Below are 17,670 nucleotides of genomic sequence, written 5' to 3'. Positions count from 1 at the left end.
GAAATCTTGCTTCATCCAAGGGCTTCGTGAAAATATCTGCAAGGTTATCATGAGTGTTGATGTAGTTGAGCTCAATCTCCCCTCGCCTAATGTGATCCCGGATGAAGTGATACCGAATCTCAATATGCTTCGTCTTGAAGTGTTGCACCGGGTTGAGGGAAATCTTGATGGCACTTTCATTGTCACACCAAAGAGGCACTTTGTCACAAATGACACCATAATCCTTTAAAGTTTGCCTCATCCATAGAATTTGTGCACAACAACTACCGGCCGCCATATACTCTACTTCGGTGGACGAGAGAGACACACAACTTTGCTTCTTCGAAGACCAACTTACCAAAGAGCAACCAAGGAATTGGCACGCTCCGGAAGTGGACTTCCTATCCACTTTGTCTCCCGCCCAATCCGAGTCTGAATAACATACAAGCTTGAAGTTCGCTCCTCTTGGGTACCATAAGCCAAAGTTTGGGGTATGAGCCAAATATCGAAAGATTCGCTTGACTGCCACAAAGTGACTTTCCTTAGGTGCGGCTTGAAACCGTGCACAAATTCCCACACTCAACATGATATCCGGTCTAGATGCACAAAGGTAAAGCAAGGAGCCAATCATGGAGCGATATACCTTTTGATCCACCGCTTTACCATTGGGATCAATGTCAAGTTGGCACTTGGTGGGCATTGGAGTGGAAGCCGGCTTGACATCACTTAGCTTGAATCTCTTTAGCATGTCTTGAGTGTATTTGGCTTGGTTGATGAAGGTTCCTTCTCTTCGTTGTTTGACTTCAAAACCAAGGAAGAACTTCAACTCTCACACCGACGACATCTTGAACTTAGAGGTCATGAGAGCGGCAAATTCCTCATTGAAAGTTTTGTTAGGGGAACCAAAAATAATATCATCAGCATATAGTTGGCACACAAACAACTCCCCTTTGACCTTCTTAGTAAAAAGAGTGGGATCAATTTGCCCAACTTCAAATCCACGATCTTGCAACAACTCGGTAAGGTGGTCATACCACGCACGTGGGGCTTGCTTAAGGCCATAGAGTGCCTTATCGAGTTGATACACATGATCGGGGAAGTAGGGATCCTTGAACCCGGGGGGTTGCTTGACATATACCAACTCATTAATAGGACCATTAAGAAAAGCACTCTTCACATCCATTTGTTGTAACTTAAAGTTATGATGGGAAGCATAAGCAATCAACAAGAGAATGGATTCAAGACGAGCAACGGGGGCAAAGGTTTCACCGTAGTCGATACCCTCGACTTGGGAGTAGCCTTGTGCTACCAATCGTGCCTTGTTGCGAACTATGGTCCCATGAGCGTCTTGCTTGTTCTTGAATATCCACTTGGTTCCAATGACATTGTGGTTCCTCGATGGCCTTGGCACCAATCTCCACACCTTGTTGTACTCGAAATTGTTGAGTTCTTCACGCATGGCATTGAGCCAATCCGGATCTTCGAGCGCCTCATAGACCTTTTGAGGTTCAACACAAGAGACAAACGCGTGATGTTCACAATAGTTTTCCAATTGTCTACGAGTGCTTACCCCCTTTTGAATGCTTCCAAGCACATTCTTCATGAGATGACCCTTGGTGGAGAGCTTGGATGCAATCTTGGCGGCACGACGCTCCAATTCCTCCTCGGGGGTGAGTTGAGGAGCGGTCACTTGATCATCTTGAGCTTGTTCTTGATCTCGAGGAAGCTCTTGATCTTGAACTTGCTCGGAGGAGAGAACCCGACCTTGGGCATCACTTGATGTTTCAACACCATCTTGAGATTGATCTTGCCCTTGGTCTTGTTCATGAGGTTGAGGGCATTCACTTTGTTCTTCGGAAGCGTGTGGGCCTTGGGTTGGTGATGGCTCCACTTGAGTGGAGCATTGTCCTTCTCCTTCGGCCACAAGGGGTTCCTCAATGGGTAGGATAAAACCAGCTCCCATTCTTCTTATGGCTTGAGGAGGAATTTCATCACCTACATCACAAGTGCCACTTTGCTCCACTTGGGAGCCGTTATTCTCATCAAACTCCATGTTACACGTCTCCTCAATAAGTCTCGTGGACTTATTGAGAACATGGTAAGCATGAGAGTTTGTAGCATAACCAACAAATATGCCCTCATAAGCTCTAGCCTCAAATTTAGACAAACGAACACCTTTCTTGAGAATGAAACACTTACACCCGAACACCCGAAAGTACTTGAGGTTGGGCTTGTTACCGGTGAGTATCTCATATGGAGTCTTGTTCAAGCCTTTGTGGAGATAGAGCCTATTTGATGCATGACACGCGGTGTTGATGGCTTTGGCCCAAAAGTTGTATGGAGACTTGAACTCCGCCATCATGGTCCTTGCCGCATCCATCAACGTCCGGTTCTTCCTCTCCGCTACACCATTTTGTTGAGGGGTGTAAGGTGCGTAATATTGATGCTTGATCCCCCTCATCACTAAGAAACTTATCCAAGGTGTAGTTCTTGAACTCGGTGCCGTTGTCACTTCTTATTGTCAGGATCTTTGCATTGTGTTGACGTTGGGCTTCATTTGCAAAGTCAATGACGGTTTGTTGGGTCTCGCTCTTCCTCTTGAAGAAATATACCCAAGTGTATCTTGAATAGTCATCTACAATCACCAAGCAATACTTTCTACCCCCAATACTATCAAAGGATGGAGGCCCAAAGAGATCCAAATGAAGGAGCTCCAAAGGCCTCTTCGAGTAAATGATAGTCGTGGGAGGGTGAGCCTTCTCATGTAGCTTTCCTTCGACAGGCACTGCAAGCACGATCTTTAGCAAAACTAACATTTGTTAGTCCACGGACATGGTCTCCCTTGAGAAGACTTTGCAAAGATCTCATATTGACATGGGCTAAACGGCGATGCCAAAGCCATCCCACGTCAACTTTAGCCATTAGGCGTGTCGCGGTCTTAGTGGGTCGCTCCGAAAAGTTAATCACATAGAGACCGTTCTCGACATGCCCAACAAAGGCTACTTTAAGAGTCTTGCTCCATAAGAGGGCCACGGTATCAACATCAAAGAAAGTGGCAAAGCCCATGAGTGCAAGTTGTCGAACGGAAAGTAAATCGTATGCAAGGGACTCAACAAGCATGACCTTCTCGATCGTGAGATCATGAGAAATGACAACCTTGCCAAGTCCCAATACCTTAGAGGACGAGGCATCACCCCACTTGACATTGGTGGGCATAGATGGAATCTTGTGAACATCCACCACCAAGTCCTTGCTTCCAGTCATATGATTAGTTGCTCCACTATCGAGCAACCATGATCCCCCATTGGAAGCAAACACCTACAAGAAATCAATGCTTGGTTTTAGGTACCCATTTTGTAATGGGTCCTTTGATGTTGGTAACAAGGGCCATAGGAACCCAAATAGACCATTCAATGTACTCATAAGAAGAACCAACAAATTTGGCATAAACATGTCCATCACTAGCACGGCATAACACATAAGAAGGGTTAAAGTCGCCGGCTTTGTTGGAAAGGGAAGTGTTGCCCTTCTTGGCATCACCACCCTTCACGGTGTTCTTCTTCTTCTTCTTAGTAGCACCCTCTCCCTCCTTCACAAAGGTTTGCTTGAGAGGATGAGGTCGTTTGGCCTTGTCATTCTTCTTCTTGTTCTTGGACTTGGGCGCGTACCCAATCCCTTCCTTGGCTACAACTTCCTTTTGATTGCTCAAAAGGTCGTTGAGGTTCTTCTCGCCTTGTATGCAAGACACAAGGCCTTTCTCAAGTTGCTCCTTCAACTTAGCATTCTCTTCAACAAGATGCACATGCTCGCAACACGGGTTAGTGGCATTTGCATTATCAATTAAGACCATATGAGGAAATGTGGCTTTCTCCTTAGTTAGCTTTACTTGGAGTTGATCATGAGACTCTTTGAGGCTAGCATGAGCACCCTTCAAGACCTTGTGAGCCTTGTCAAGTAAATAAAACTCCTCTTTGAGTCTAGCAAGATCAACCCCAAGCTTGTCCTTCTCGGAGGTTAGCACACGAGAGACAACAAGAGCATGATCAAGATCTTTCTTTAATTTAGCATGATCATCGTTGTGTGACTCCTCAAGAGCCAAACGAACACCACGCTCTTCCTCAAGAGCATTGGAAAGATCCGAAATCTCATCGGCATAGTCACGACTATGCCCCTCCATCTTAGAGATGGTATCTTCGTGAGCCTCGATCATGTCATTAGCTTCACCAAGTTGTTCCAAGAGAGCAACGAAGTGCTTCTTGGATTTACCCTTGATATTACTCATAAAAGACTCAAACTCATTCTTCTCCACACTAGAACCCTCATGTTCATCAATGCAATCCGTCAAAGAAGGATTATTAATGATGGTAGTTTTGATGTTGGGGGTTACCTTGTTGGTGGCTTTAGCCATGAGGCACTTGGCGGTGATGCTCTCATTGGGTGAGTCGAAGAGAGACACCCGTGGAGTTGTCGCAATGGCAACAGAGGCCATGGCAACCGACTCACCATCTTCATCATCATCATACTCATTATACTCTTCTTGGACCACCAACGCCTTGGGAGGAGTCTTCTTGGGAAAGTTGCTCTTGTTGGGGAAAGACTTGGCCTTGTCCTTTCGGATGAGCTTGCCACCATTGTCCCCCCTCTTCTCGTAAGGACATTTCGCAACAAAATGGCTCACATTGCCACAATTATAGCACGTCCTCACTCGTTGCTTGACCTTCGTGCCACTTGAGTTACTCTTGTTGAAGTCGGGCCTTGTGTTCTTCTTGCTCCAAAATTGCCTTGAAGCAAGAGCCATGTGTTCATGATAGGCATACTTTGTATCTTCGGGGTTGCTCTCCTCTTCTTCCTCTTCTTCTTCTTCTTCCACACTAACCTTGGCCTTCAATGCAAGGTTGGGCTTCTTTGCTCTTTGAGAGCGTAGCACCGCATTGTCGGCGGTCTTGTCCAAGATGCTCATAGCCACAAACTCATCCAACACTTCACTTGAGGACAAGGTGTGGAAGTCCGGCCTTTGACGAATGACGGAGGACATGGCCTTGTGGTAAGGCATCATTGCCTTGAGAAATTTGCGCTTGATCCAATTGTCATCCGTGTCCTTGCTCCCATGATCTCGGAGTGAGACCGCGAGTTTGGTAACTCTCCGATAAAGCTCACAAGGTTCTTCATCTTCTTTCATTGCAAACTCATCGGCTTCATCTTGCACCACTTCATAGTTGGAGCGTTGAATGCTTGCGCTTCCCCAATAGAGGGAGACAACACAATGCCATGCATCTTTGGCCATGGCGAAGGGCAGAAGATGAGGGAGATCTTCGGGTGGAATTGCATCTTGGATGATGAAGAGAGCATTCTCATTGAATTGATTATCCGCGGCTTCTCTAGGGGTGAAGTTGCTTCGGTCATGCGGATAGAAACCTTCTTCAATGATTCTCCAAAGATTACTATTCACATGATTTAAATGACGCTTAAAGCGATAAACCCAAGAATCAAAGTCCTCATTTTTCACAATCTTAGGGGGAGGACCGGCATGATTCAAATGAGTGGAAGGAATCGGTCCACCATAAACAAGTGGAGGTTCCACATGGGCAAAGATGCCGGTGCCATTTTTACCACTAGAAGAAGGAGCCTTTTCACTAGTAGCTTCCCCCTTGTCGGAGTTAGCATCCGTCACCTTGTTGGTGGGATCACCCACTTTCAACGGTGTGGTGGATAATTTAAGCCCTTAAATGAATTTATTAAACATGCTTTCAACCTCGGTCGTCATGGAGGTTTTCAATGTGTCCAAAGCCACATTGAATTCCTCACGAAAGACCGCGGTTTCCCCATCGCCCGTAGACGAGACCGGATTCGCACCGGAGTGCTCCTCCACACCGTCTATGGTGTCAACCATGCTCTTCGGACCGCAAAGTCCTTAATAAAGAGACGAGGCTCTGATACCAATTGAAAGGATCGATACAGTTGACTAGAGGGGGGTGAATAGGCAACTAACAATTTTTAGCTTTTATTTATCAATTTAAACTTTGCATCAAAGTAGGTTGTCTAGATATGCAACTAGGTGAGCAACCTATATGATGCAACAACAACAAGCACACAAGCAAGCAAGGGATATAACACAAATAAGCTTGCACAAGTAAAGGCACGAGATAACCAAGAGTGGAGCCGGTGAAGACGAGGATGTGTTACCGAAGTTCCTTCCTTTTGAGGGGAAGTACGTCTCCGTTGGAGCGGTGTGGAGGTGTTGGGAATCGTAGCATAATTTTAAAATTTTCCTACGCTCACCAAGATGCATCTATGGAGTATACTAGCAACGAGGGGAAAGGAGTGCATCTACATACCCTTGTAGATCGCGAGCGGAAGCGTTCCAATGAACGTGGATGACGGAGTCGTACTCGCCGTGATCCAAATCACCGATGACCGAGTGCCGAACGGACGGCACCTCCGCGTTCAACACACGTACGGTGCAGCGACGTCTCCTCCTTCTTGATCCAGCAAGGGGGAAGGAGAGGTTGATGGAGATCCAGTAACTGGTTTACCGGGCGCGGCAACTCCCTTGCCGTCCTTCTTGAAGTTCTTCTTACCCTTGCCCTTCTTGAACTTAGTGGTTTTATTCACCATCAACACTTGATGTTCTTTTCTGATCTCTACCTCAGCTGATTTCAGCATTGAATATACCTCAGGAATGGTCTTTTCCATCCCCTGCATATTGAAGTTCATCACAAAGCTCTTGTAGCTTGGTGGAAGCGACTGGAGGATTCTGTCAATGACCGCGTCATCCGGGAGATTAACTCCCAGCTGAGACAAGCGGTTGTGCAACCCAGACATTCTGAGTATGTGCTCACTAACAGAACTATTCTCCTCCATTTTACAGCTGAAGAACTTGTCGGAGACATCATATCTATCGACCCGGGCATGAGCTTGGAAAACCAATTTCAGCTCCTCGAACATCTCATATGCTCCATGTTTCTCAAAACGCTTTTGGAGACCCGGTTCTAAGCTATAAAGCATGCCGCACTGAACGAGGGAGTAATCATCAGCATGCTGCTGCCAAGCGTTCATAACGTCTTGGTTCTCAGGGATTGGTGCTTCACCTAGCGGTGCTTCTAAGACATAATCTTTCTTGGCTACTATGAGGATGATCCTCAGGTTCCGGACCCAGTCCGTATAGTTACTGCCATCATCTTTCAGCTTGGTTTTCTCTAGGAACGCGTTGAAATTGAGGACAACGTTGGCCATTTGATCTACAAGACATAGTGTAAAGATTTTAGACTAAGTTCATGATAATTGAGTTCATCTAATCAAATTATTTAATGAACTCCCACTCAGATAGACATCCCTCTAGTCATCTAAGTGTAAAACATGATCCGAGTTTAACTAGGCCGTGTCCTATCATCACGTGAGACGGACTAGTCAAGATCGGTGAACATCTCCATGTTGATCGTATCTTCTATACGACTCATGCTCGACCTTTCGGTCCTCCGTGTTCCGAGGCCATGTCTGTACATGCTAGGCTCGTCAAGTCAACCTAAGTGTACTGCGTGTGTTCCGAGGCCATGTCTGTACATGCTAGGCTCGTCAACACCCGTTGTATTCGAACGTTAGAATCTATCACACCCGATCATCACGTGGTGCTTCGAAACAACGAACCTTCACAACGGTGCACAGTTAGGGTGAACACTTTCTTGAAATTATTATAAGGGATCATCTTACTTACTACCGTCGTTCTAAGCAAATAAGATGCAAAAACATGATAAACATCACATGCAATCAAATAGTGACATGATATGGCCAATATCATTATGCTCCTTTGATCTCCATCTTCGGGGCACCATGATCATCTTCGTCACCGGCATGACACCATGATCTCCATCATTGTGTCTTCATGAAGTCGTCACGCCAACGATTACTTCTACTTCTATGGCTAACGCGTTTAGCAACAAAGTAAAGTAATTTACATGGCGTTATTCAATGACACGCAGGTCATACAAAATAATAAAGACAACTCCTATGGCTCCTGCCGGTTGTCATACTCATCGACATGCAAGTCGTGATTCCTATTACAAGAATATGATCAATCTCATACATCACATATATCATTCATCACATCTTCTGGCCATATCACATCACATAGCACTTGCTGCAAAAACAAGTTAGACGTCCTCTAATAGTTGTTGCAAGTTTTTACGTGGTTTGTAGGTTTCTAGCAAGAACGTTTCTTACCTACGTATGACCACAACGCGATTTGCCAATTTCTATTTACCCTTCATAAGGACCCTTTTCATCGAATCCGTTCCGACTAAAGTAGGAGAGACAGACACCCGCTAGCCACCTTATGCAACTAGTGCATGTCAGTCGGTGGAACCTGTCTCACGTAAGCGTACGTGTAAGGTCGGTCCGGGCCGCTTCATCCTACAATGCCGCCGAAACAAGAAACGACTAGTAGCGGCAAGAAGAATTGGCAACATCAACGCCCACAACTGCTTTGTGTTCTACTCGTGCATAGTAACTACACATAGGCCTGGCTCATGATGCCACTGTTGGGAATCGTAGCATAATTTTAAAATTTTCCTACGCAAACCAAGATGCATCTACGGAGTATACTAGCAACGAGGGGAAAGGAGTGCATCTACATACCCTTGTAGATCACGAGCGGAAGCGTTCCAATGAACGTGGATGACGGAGTCGTACTCGCCGTGATCCAAATCACCGATGACCGAGTGCCGAACGGACGGCACCTCCGCGTTCAACACACGTACGGTGCAGCGACGTCTCCTCCTTCTTGATCCAGCAAGGGGGAAGGAGAGGTTGATGGAGATCCAGCAGCACGACGGCGTGGTGGTGGATGCAGCGGGATGTCGGCAGGGCTTCGCCGAGCTTATACGAGAGAGAGAGGTGTTGCAGGGGAGGAGGGAGGCGCCCAAGGCTGTGTTGTTGCTGCCCTCCCTCCCCCCTTTATATAGGCCCCCTTGGGAGGGGGGGCGCCGGCCAAACCCATCTAGGGTGGGGGGGCGGCCAAGGGGGGTGCCTTGCCCCCCAAGGCAAGTGGAAACCCCCCCACCCTAGGGTTCCCAACCCTAGGCGCATGGGGGGGAGGCCCATGGGGGGGAGGCCCATGGGGGGGCGCCCAGCCCACTAGGGGCTGGTTCCCTTCCCACTTCATCCCACGGGGCCCTCCGGGATAGGTGGCCCCACCCGATGGACCCCCGGGACCCTTCCGGTGGTCCCGGTACAATACCGGTAACCCCCGAAACTTTCCCAGTGGCCGAAACTTGACTTCCTATATATAATTCTTCACCTTCGGACCATTCCGGAACCTCTCGTGACGTCCGGGATCTCATCCAGGACTCCGAACAACTTTCGGGTTTCCGCATACACATATCTCTACAACCCTAGCGTCACCGAACCTTAAGTGTGTAGACCCTACGGGTTCGGGAGACATGCAGACATGACCGAGACGCCTCTCCGGTCAATAACCAACAGCGGGATCTGGATACCCATGTTGGCTCCCACATGTTCCACGATGATCTCATCGAATGAACCACGATGTCGAGGATTCAATCAATCCCGTATACAATTCCCTTTGTCAATCGGTATGTTACTTGCCCGAGATTCGATCGTCGGTATCCCAATACCTTGTTCAATCTCGTTACCGGCAAGTCTCTTTACTCGTACTGCAATGCATGATCCCGTGACTAACGCCTTAGTCACATTGAGCTCATTATGATGATGCATTACCGAGTGGGCCCAGAGATACCTCTCCGTCACACGGAGTGACAAATCCCAGTCTCGATCTGTGCCAACCCAACAGACACTTTCGGAGATACCCGTAGTGCACCTTTATAGTCACCCAGTTACGTTGTGACGTTTGGCATACCCAAAGCACTCCTACGGTATCCGGGAGTTGCACGATCTCATGGTCTAAGGAAAAGATACTTGACATTAGAAAAGCTCTAGCAAACGAAACTACACGATCTTTTATGCTATGCTTAGGATTGGGTCCTGTCCATCACATCATTCTCCTAATGATGTGATCCCGTTATCAATGACATCCAATGTCCATAGTCAGGAAACCATGACTATCTGTTGATCAACGAGCTAGTCAACTAGAGGCTTACTAGGGACATGTTGTGGTCTATGTATTCACACATGTATTACGATTTCCGGACAATACAATTATAGCATGAATAATAGACAATTACCATGAACAAAGAAATATAATAATAACCATTTATTATTGCCTCTAGGGCATATTTCCAACAGGAGGCACAATGCTCCCCAAGAAGCCACTAGGGCCACCGTATTCTCCTCACGCCCTTACACAATGCGAGATGCCGTGATTCCACTATTGGTGCCCTTGGAGGCGGCGACCGGGCCTTCACAAACAAGGTTGGGGCAATCTCCACAACTTAATTGGAGGCTCCCAACGACACCACGAAGCTTCACCACAATGGACTATGGCCCCGCGGTGACCTCAACCGTCTAGGGTGCTCAAACACCCAAGAGTAACAAGATCCGCAAGGGATTAGTGGGGGAATCAAATTTCTCTTGGTGGAAGTGTAGATCGGAGCCTTCTCAACCAATCCCTAGAAAATCAACAAGTTTGATTGGCTAGGGAGAGAGATCGGGCGAAAATGGATCTTGGAGCAACAATGGAGCTTAGGGCTGGAAGAGGTGGTGGACTCGGAGAAGAAGACACCCCTTAAACAGTGGTGGGACAAATCCAACCGTTATCCACCAATCCAGCCTGCGCAGCGCGGTACTACCGCGCCAGGGCCGTGGTACTATCGAAAGGGCATGCGGTACTACCGCAGGCCCCCGCGGTACTACCGCCCGAGCAGTGCAGACCTGGACAGCCCAAACGCACTGAAGCGGAGGGCGGTAGAACTGCTAGCGCGGTACTACCGCTCCCCCTTGTGGTACTACCTCAAGGCAGGGATGTACCAGATATGGGAAGGCACGGACATATAAAAATACATCCGTGGCAACTTCCGCTGGGTTGGAGTCAATGCAAAAATCCGACACGGTAGTACCGTAAGCCAGGGGCGGTACTACCGCGCGGGGTGCGGATGTAAAAAATTACATCCGCTCCTACTGCCGCGCAATCTGCTGAGTCAGGCCAGAGCGCACGGTACTACCGCGCACTGGGCGCGGTACTACCGCGTAGGGCGCGGATGTAAAAAATTACATCCGCCCCTACTACTGCACACGCAGCGGCGCCTGGTCTGAGGTCACGGTAGTATAGCTCCAAGGGAGCGGTACTACCGTGGGCGCTTGCAGTACTACCGCAAGGGCATGCGGTACTACCGCTCTTTGGAGCAGTACTACCGCATGCCCAAGCTCAGCAAACACAACAATTTGCATAGACGTGAATAGACGGAGGATGCTCCAGAGAGCCAGAGGAAAGGAGGTGCAAAAAGGAGTAGACGTGTACGTGATGATTCCACCCAAACCTTTCCAAAGCGGACCCCCTCTTAATAGTACGGCTTTCCTACGACTCAAATCCACCAAAAAGAAACGTAGAGAAACGCCGTCTTCAATAGTCTTCGAGGGGCACCAAATCGTCTTGTGCGTAGTGATGAGATGCCTGAAATACTCAGCACACACGATTAATCCACAAAAGCATTGTCATCAATCACCAAAACAACTAAATGACCAATATGCCCTTACAACCACCCCCGCCATCTGCTCACGGCCATGCCCTGCTGTCGCCCTACAACATCACGACGTACCCCGCCATGGATAAAAAATGCTCACCAGGAGCAGCGACAGCGCGTGGTGGTGGGGGATTATACAGAAAAATGAGATCGGGAGAGAGGAAGAAGAGATAAGGTGGGGATAAATAATGTGTGGGTCCCGCGATGCGTGTCCTCTTTCCTGTGTACGAGCTAGCGCGTGTGAGTTGCGAGCGAGGCGTGACCGGCCCAATCTTCGGCCGGCGCGCCGTCCGTAAACGTTTACCTTTAGGAAATAAATAAAAAACAACTAAAAATATCAATAAAAAGGTAAAATAACCGAAATCACAATTTTTATTTTTTTTGAGAATTCCGAAATCACTAGCTGCAGATGGTGCTTGTGTGTAGTGGGCTTTGGTTTACTTCAGCTCTCGTGGGCTCACTCTTTCTCTGTCCCGAAAGGAAAAAAAAAATTAATTTTGGGCTTCAATCTCACCGGCAGCGTGAATCTCGAGCGAGTGTCAGGGTCACTCCACATCGTGGGATATTCGACACCACACACACTTCCGCATTCGCTGTGACCAGGGCGAGATGAACCGCCGCCGCCACCGCCGCCGCCGCCCACGCTCGCCGCCGGCGCCGCTCGAGAACGACGACCTCCTCTCCGAGATCCTCCTCCGCCTCGCCCCTCTGCCGTCCTCCCTCCCTCGCGCCTCCGCCGTCTGCAAGCAATGGCGCCGCCTCGTCTCCGACCCCCGCTTCCTCCGCCGCTTCCGCATCCACCACAGCCGCAACCCTCCCCTCCTCGGTTTCTTCGGAGAACATTACTTCGAGCCTACAATGGATCCCCCCAATCGTATTCCTACCCCGGATGACAGCTTCTACTCGTTCCTCGACGAGGACGACGGGCGCTTCCAACTCTTCGGATCCCGCCATGGCCTCGTGCTTATCTTCGACAGATCGCGGAACCAGGTCCTGGTACTGGACCCCTTCAACGGCGACAGGCACCGCATCGCCGTTCCGCCCGATTTCGATGAGAGGGAGACCTCGATCGGCGGGACGGTGTTTCGCGTTGCCGGAGACGAGCAACATTTCCAGGTGGTCTTGGTAACCACTCAGGTATACGAGCAAGGAGATACAGCGATCGCCCGTGTTTACTCGTCGGAGACTGGCGGATGGGGTGCTCTCATCTCAATACTGCTTCCACCCAAGCATCCTACTTCCGTGATTTGTACGGGATTTCCCAGTATCCTAGTTGGGCATTCCCTGTACTGGTTGCTCTCTGACATGAAAATTAAGGAAAGATCGGATGGCATCCTTGAGTTTGATTTGGAGAGGCAGGTCCTATCTCTGTTACCAGTGCCGGTGGATGCCATTCCTACCAAACTCCAGCTTATGCAGGCAGTGGGTGGTGGCCTTGGTATTTTCTTTCTGTCAAAATTCAGCGTCCAATTATGGAAGATGGAGACCGATTCTGATGGTGTTCCTTCATGGGTGCTAGCAAGAACTGTTGAACTGGATAAGCTACTTCTCATGAGTTCAAGGAAGAAGAAGAGAGAGCCCCTATGCATAAAGGGGTTTGCTGAGTACAATAGTGTGGTGTTCCTACGGACACCTACCGACCTCTTCACGATCCAGCTTGAGTCGCTGCAGTTCAAGAAAGTTTCCAGAACCAACTTCGTGGCTCGCTATCATCCGTTCGAAAATGTCTATGTTGCAGGTAATAGCATATGCCTTTACATTGTAGGTATAACAAACCAAGATATTGTTTATAATTGGTTGATTGAATGCTGTTCACATCCTTTCGTGCTAAGCTAACAAGTTCCATATAAATCGTTTCTTTTATTGCTCGATGATCTACTTAACATATAGCTATGTTCTAGCATTTTCTTTTTGGATGTTTGTTAGGTGGCGTTCTATGTGATGGTTATGATTTTGGAAAAACATCTTTTACTGGTAGCTAGCTAGTTCTGCTTTTCTGGAGAGGCGATTCTACTCTACCATGATTTTGAGTTCCCTTAGTTGAAACTGGTTGTGCGTCTCCTCTGTCAAAAAAAAAATGCAGCAATGCTCCCCCCCCCCCCCCCCCCCCCCCCCTATTCTCATACTCTTATTATGGAATTATGTGGTTTGAGTCAGAGGTGTGAAATTCATTATCTGTTTGCTCTGTTGTCACCCTAGAATAAAACAATGATCAGCAGTTCTTTGTATAATAATCGAATTACATTTTGTTGTTGCCTGCCTACTGGCTTATTCAGAATTGTACAATGTTAGTAGTAGTGCATAGCTCCATTGCAGATACTTCTCAAGATGAGAATATGAGATACATAACGGCTGGCAACTGAAGACAACTACATGAATAAAAACTAGCTTGAACCAATGAAATGTCAAATAGGTAGATCAGTTGCCATATTCTGAAGCTTTCATTCAATCAATATTTGTTATCATTGGTCTTGCTAATTTTAAAATCCACTATAACGATTTGGCTTGATATTTTAAAAACAGTTGTTCTGACAGTGGCAAGGTAGAAAAACAACAAATTGAGTTTATTTATCTTTACCAGTTGAATATATTTTAAAAATGAATAATCATGATCCTTTTTATTGCTAGAGTTTATTAGTATGGGTATATTTTATTTTATCCACTATGGCATGGAGCGAGCCTAAGCATAATTTTAGGTAACTTCTACCTTCAGGTCAGCTAATAGTCTAAGTATGCACGTTGTTCAGTTTTGTGGCACTAGTGGGCATGAATTGTTTCGAGAATATTCTCTTTATTTGATAGTTGATGGGGTTTTATTTTTCTACTCGTCATGATGTATCAAATGGGAGTTGTTTTCCTCAAATTACATATGTGAGTTTATTCAAATGGAAGTATTAGTGCATTGATGCAGTGCAGATCTTTCTCAAGATGAGATAAATAATGGTTGCAATGCCCCCTTGTAGGCATGTGCATTGGTGGTGGACATGATGGAGCTGAAGTTTTGCACAATACGTAAGATGATTGGTCAGATGGATACGCTATTGTGATGTATTAATTGAGTAAGTAAGATTTCCTTTAAGTAGCAGCAGAATGAAATATATCCCTTCTTTTGCTTCATTGATATTTTCTGTTTACTTTTACTGGTTGCAACATCGCACCTGCTATTTTCGTGGCTACAAATCGATAAGATCCAAGTGTGATTTGTATGTTGTCGTTTCTACACAAGTAATTGATAGCCGACAATTCCTGAGCATTTGGCTTTGAACTTCATTTATTAACTCAGGCCTATATAAATTGCCATTTCAAGTTGCTGTTCATTTGGGATTGTTGTAATACCTAGTGCTCGTTTTGAATTATTGTACAATATCAGCCTTGTAGGTGGCTTGCTTAAACATTTTATCAACATATCTTTGTTTATCACTCTAACTCACATATTTAATCTCCCTCTAGTTTTTTTAGATGTTGATATTTTCTACAGTTATGGTCTGTCAATTGTATGATTGAAGAGTATCATTAAAGGGCTACTGTAGTCAGCTGCCACATGATAGATAAGGAAACAAATAATACCATGGTAGATTTTAATTTTAATAGAAGTGTGGCCGTAATATCACAATAATGTTCTCAAGGAAATAGATTTTAATAATCTTACTTCATATATCAGATTATCTTTCACATCTCTATAATTTATTTTTGGGCGTCCTCACTAATTATTTGAGATTAAAATTGAAAACATGCAAAACATTAAAATTAAGTCTTACAAGTGCAATTTCGAGATAGTATCAAACTTTTAATATTCTGATTATAGTTGTTCGTCCTCAATTTGTAACTGAATTTTACATATTCGATTTAAATACAAAGTGAGAATTGTTTACCTTATACTATGGGATTGTTTTATGTTTTCACTTTTTCGCAAAACAATAAGTATGAATATATGGTTTTATTTTAACCTTGGCTGCCTGGACTATGGTCTTCCCTGATACCATTGTTAAACTTGTTTCAAGAATTTCACCTCAGATACATCCCTTGTGTTCTGCACAATCAAACCAAAGCCCGTAAAGCAAAGATCTTCCACCTTGAGAAATTTTGGGGTGACCGGACCACCTAGGCTTTGTAGAGGTATTCCAACAAGCTTGGAGTCTCTTTCAAAAACTGAGATGGCAGAGGCACATCTCTTCTAATTTCGAAAACATTAGAAGAGCCTTACAAATCTGGAACAGAAACCTTTCCCACCTCTCATTGTTGATTGCAAATTGGAAATTTGCGTCAACCTTATCATTGGACTTGAAGAACAAAGGCCTGTGTCTGCTGTAAAAAGCAACATTAGAGTAATCATAAAAAAATCATATTAATCTCCACTGGAAAAATAGCTCCACTATCAGATGAGTCTGTTTCGTAGATGAAAACTCGAAATCCTTTCATGCGGTGGGCAATAAAGCCTATGGAAGAAATCTCGTTCGACCTCTTTCAGACCGTCAGGGCTCTTCAACCGATGATGATGAAATCAAAGCTGCGATTATCTCGAGACCTTCGGTAACAGAGTGGCTACCTCTCGACCCCCTTCTCTGGATAGGAGGTTGATAGTGTCGTCAAGCAAATTCCCCTGGCCCTGATAGCTTTAACGGGTTGTTCACCAAGAGATGTTGTTTGATCATCAAAGAACTTTAAAATCTTTGTGATGATTGTTATGAATGTGCAGTCCTTCATACCAAGCCCTATCACCTCCAAATGGATATGGAATACGCTACTCTTGACTCTTTAGTTAAACATATATAAGTGGAACACTTACATAGTCAATTTTAGCCTTGATCAATCGGGGACTTAAGGAAGTACTCCCTCTGTAAACAAATATGACCTAAAAAAGCTGAAACTCCAGCATGCTACGGCACCTGACTGGAAGAATCCCTTGACCATCTAGCTTGTATATTCGATTTGCTACTGACTATCTTGCTTGAGGTTTTTCTGCATGAATTTTATTACTTTCGGTTTGTTACTGACAATCTAGCTCGTCTATTTCTGAAAAGTATACCTATTAGGTTCCAACTAAATGCATCTATTTAATGCATTTCCCTAAAATGGAGGTATTTGAACAACTGATCTTTTAGCTTCCGATATAGCCAAAGGCTTAGAATGTGTGAACAGCAGACGCTGAAGGCTTTAGGTAAAAAATATAAGTTGAAGGCGTGCCACTTGAAATTAACTGTTCCATTGGGTTTTGTCCAGAGCTTTTGGTCCAGTTTTTGACGATGGCGAAGCGAATCTGCAGTGTTTGAATCATACTAAAATTGTCAGATACAAGGAATAGTACAAAGTTGTTTGTCTGATGACGATGTTGGTTGCTCCGCAGGTATCTGGAGATGCGGGAATGGCTTGTGATCGAGGCGTAGGTTCTTCTGTTCGGTGTGGCTGAGATGCAGAAATGGCTTGTTGGAGTGCCCATTTGGTGTGCTCCCTCTTCGTACTACGTGGCACGCACCAGTGGACCGTGTGGTGGACTTGTAGGAATTTAACAGCGTAGTTTGCTGATTAGTGCCTACTATGTCGAACTTTTATCTGGTCCTGGCTGATGAATGTTGAATGTTGAGCTGTAACTGCCTGCCTGGTGCTGCTTTCCTTTTCCTTTTTCTTTTAACACTAGACGCAGTGACTGAAGGACTCGTTTGGGCTGGCTATCGTCTGAAGTATTTCACGAAGTTAGCTTTCTCATCACTCCGGTGAAGAAAGGTTGGGCCCCTGATCTGAATAAATAAAATGATCTGCTCTGTGTTGCAAGTTGCTGTCATGCCGTGGGTGTCATTTGTTCGCTGCCATCTGAGAAATATGCGTCTTCCACCAAGCCATGATTCATCCCTTTGTTGCCCTCCCGGCTGCTCGAAGCTCACTTTCAGAGCTGCGCCCATGAACCGAAATACGAGCCGGCACACCCCGTTCATCCTCCGGTTGTTGCCGGCCGCAAAGTACAGGTGAAGGCGCAGGTGCGCCCTCACTGCTGCCGGAGACACGGGCGAGACGGCTCGCAGCCGAGAGCAGGGCACGCAGGAGC

The 17,670-nt window shown here is 46.1% G+C and overlaps 1 protein-coding gene across 1 annotated transcript; it reads left to right on the top strand.

Moving 5' to 3' along the window:
- The first annotated feature begins 12,170 nt into the window (after positions 1-12,170).
- LOC109763408 (uncharacterized) lies at positions 12,171-17,408 on the top strand. The gene is made up of 3 exons (XM_020322252.4): positions 12,171-13,368; positions 14,594-14,689; positions 16,975-17,408. Exons 1-2 carry the CDS (start codon positions 12,240-12,242, stop codon positions 14,644-14,646), a joined length of 1,182 nt encoding a protein of 393 aa, XP_020177841.1. The 5' UTR covers positions 12,171-12,239; the 3' UTR covers positions 14,647-14,689; positions 16,975-17,408.
- The last annotated feature ends 262 nt before the right edge of the window (positions 17,409-17,670 follow it).

This window comes from Aegilops tauschii, chromosome 6, assembly GCF_002575655.3.
Source record: "Aegilops tauschii subsp. strangulata cultivar AL8/78 chromosome 6, Aet v6.0, whole genome shotgun sequence".
NCBI classification, from domain to species: Eukaryota; Viridiplantae; Streptophyta; class Magnoliopsida; order Poales; family Poaceae; genus Aegilops; species Aegilops tauschii.
The sequence above is the reverse complement of the archived record's forward strand: the minus strand, read 5'-3'. Positions and strand labels throughout refer to the sequence as shown.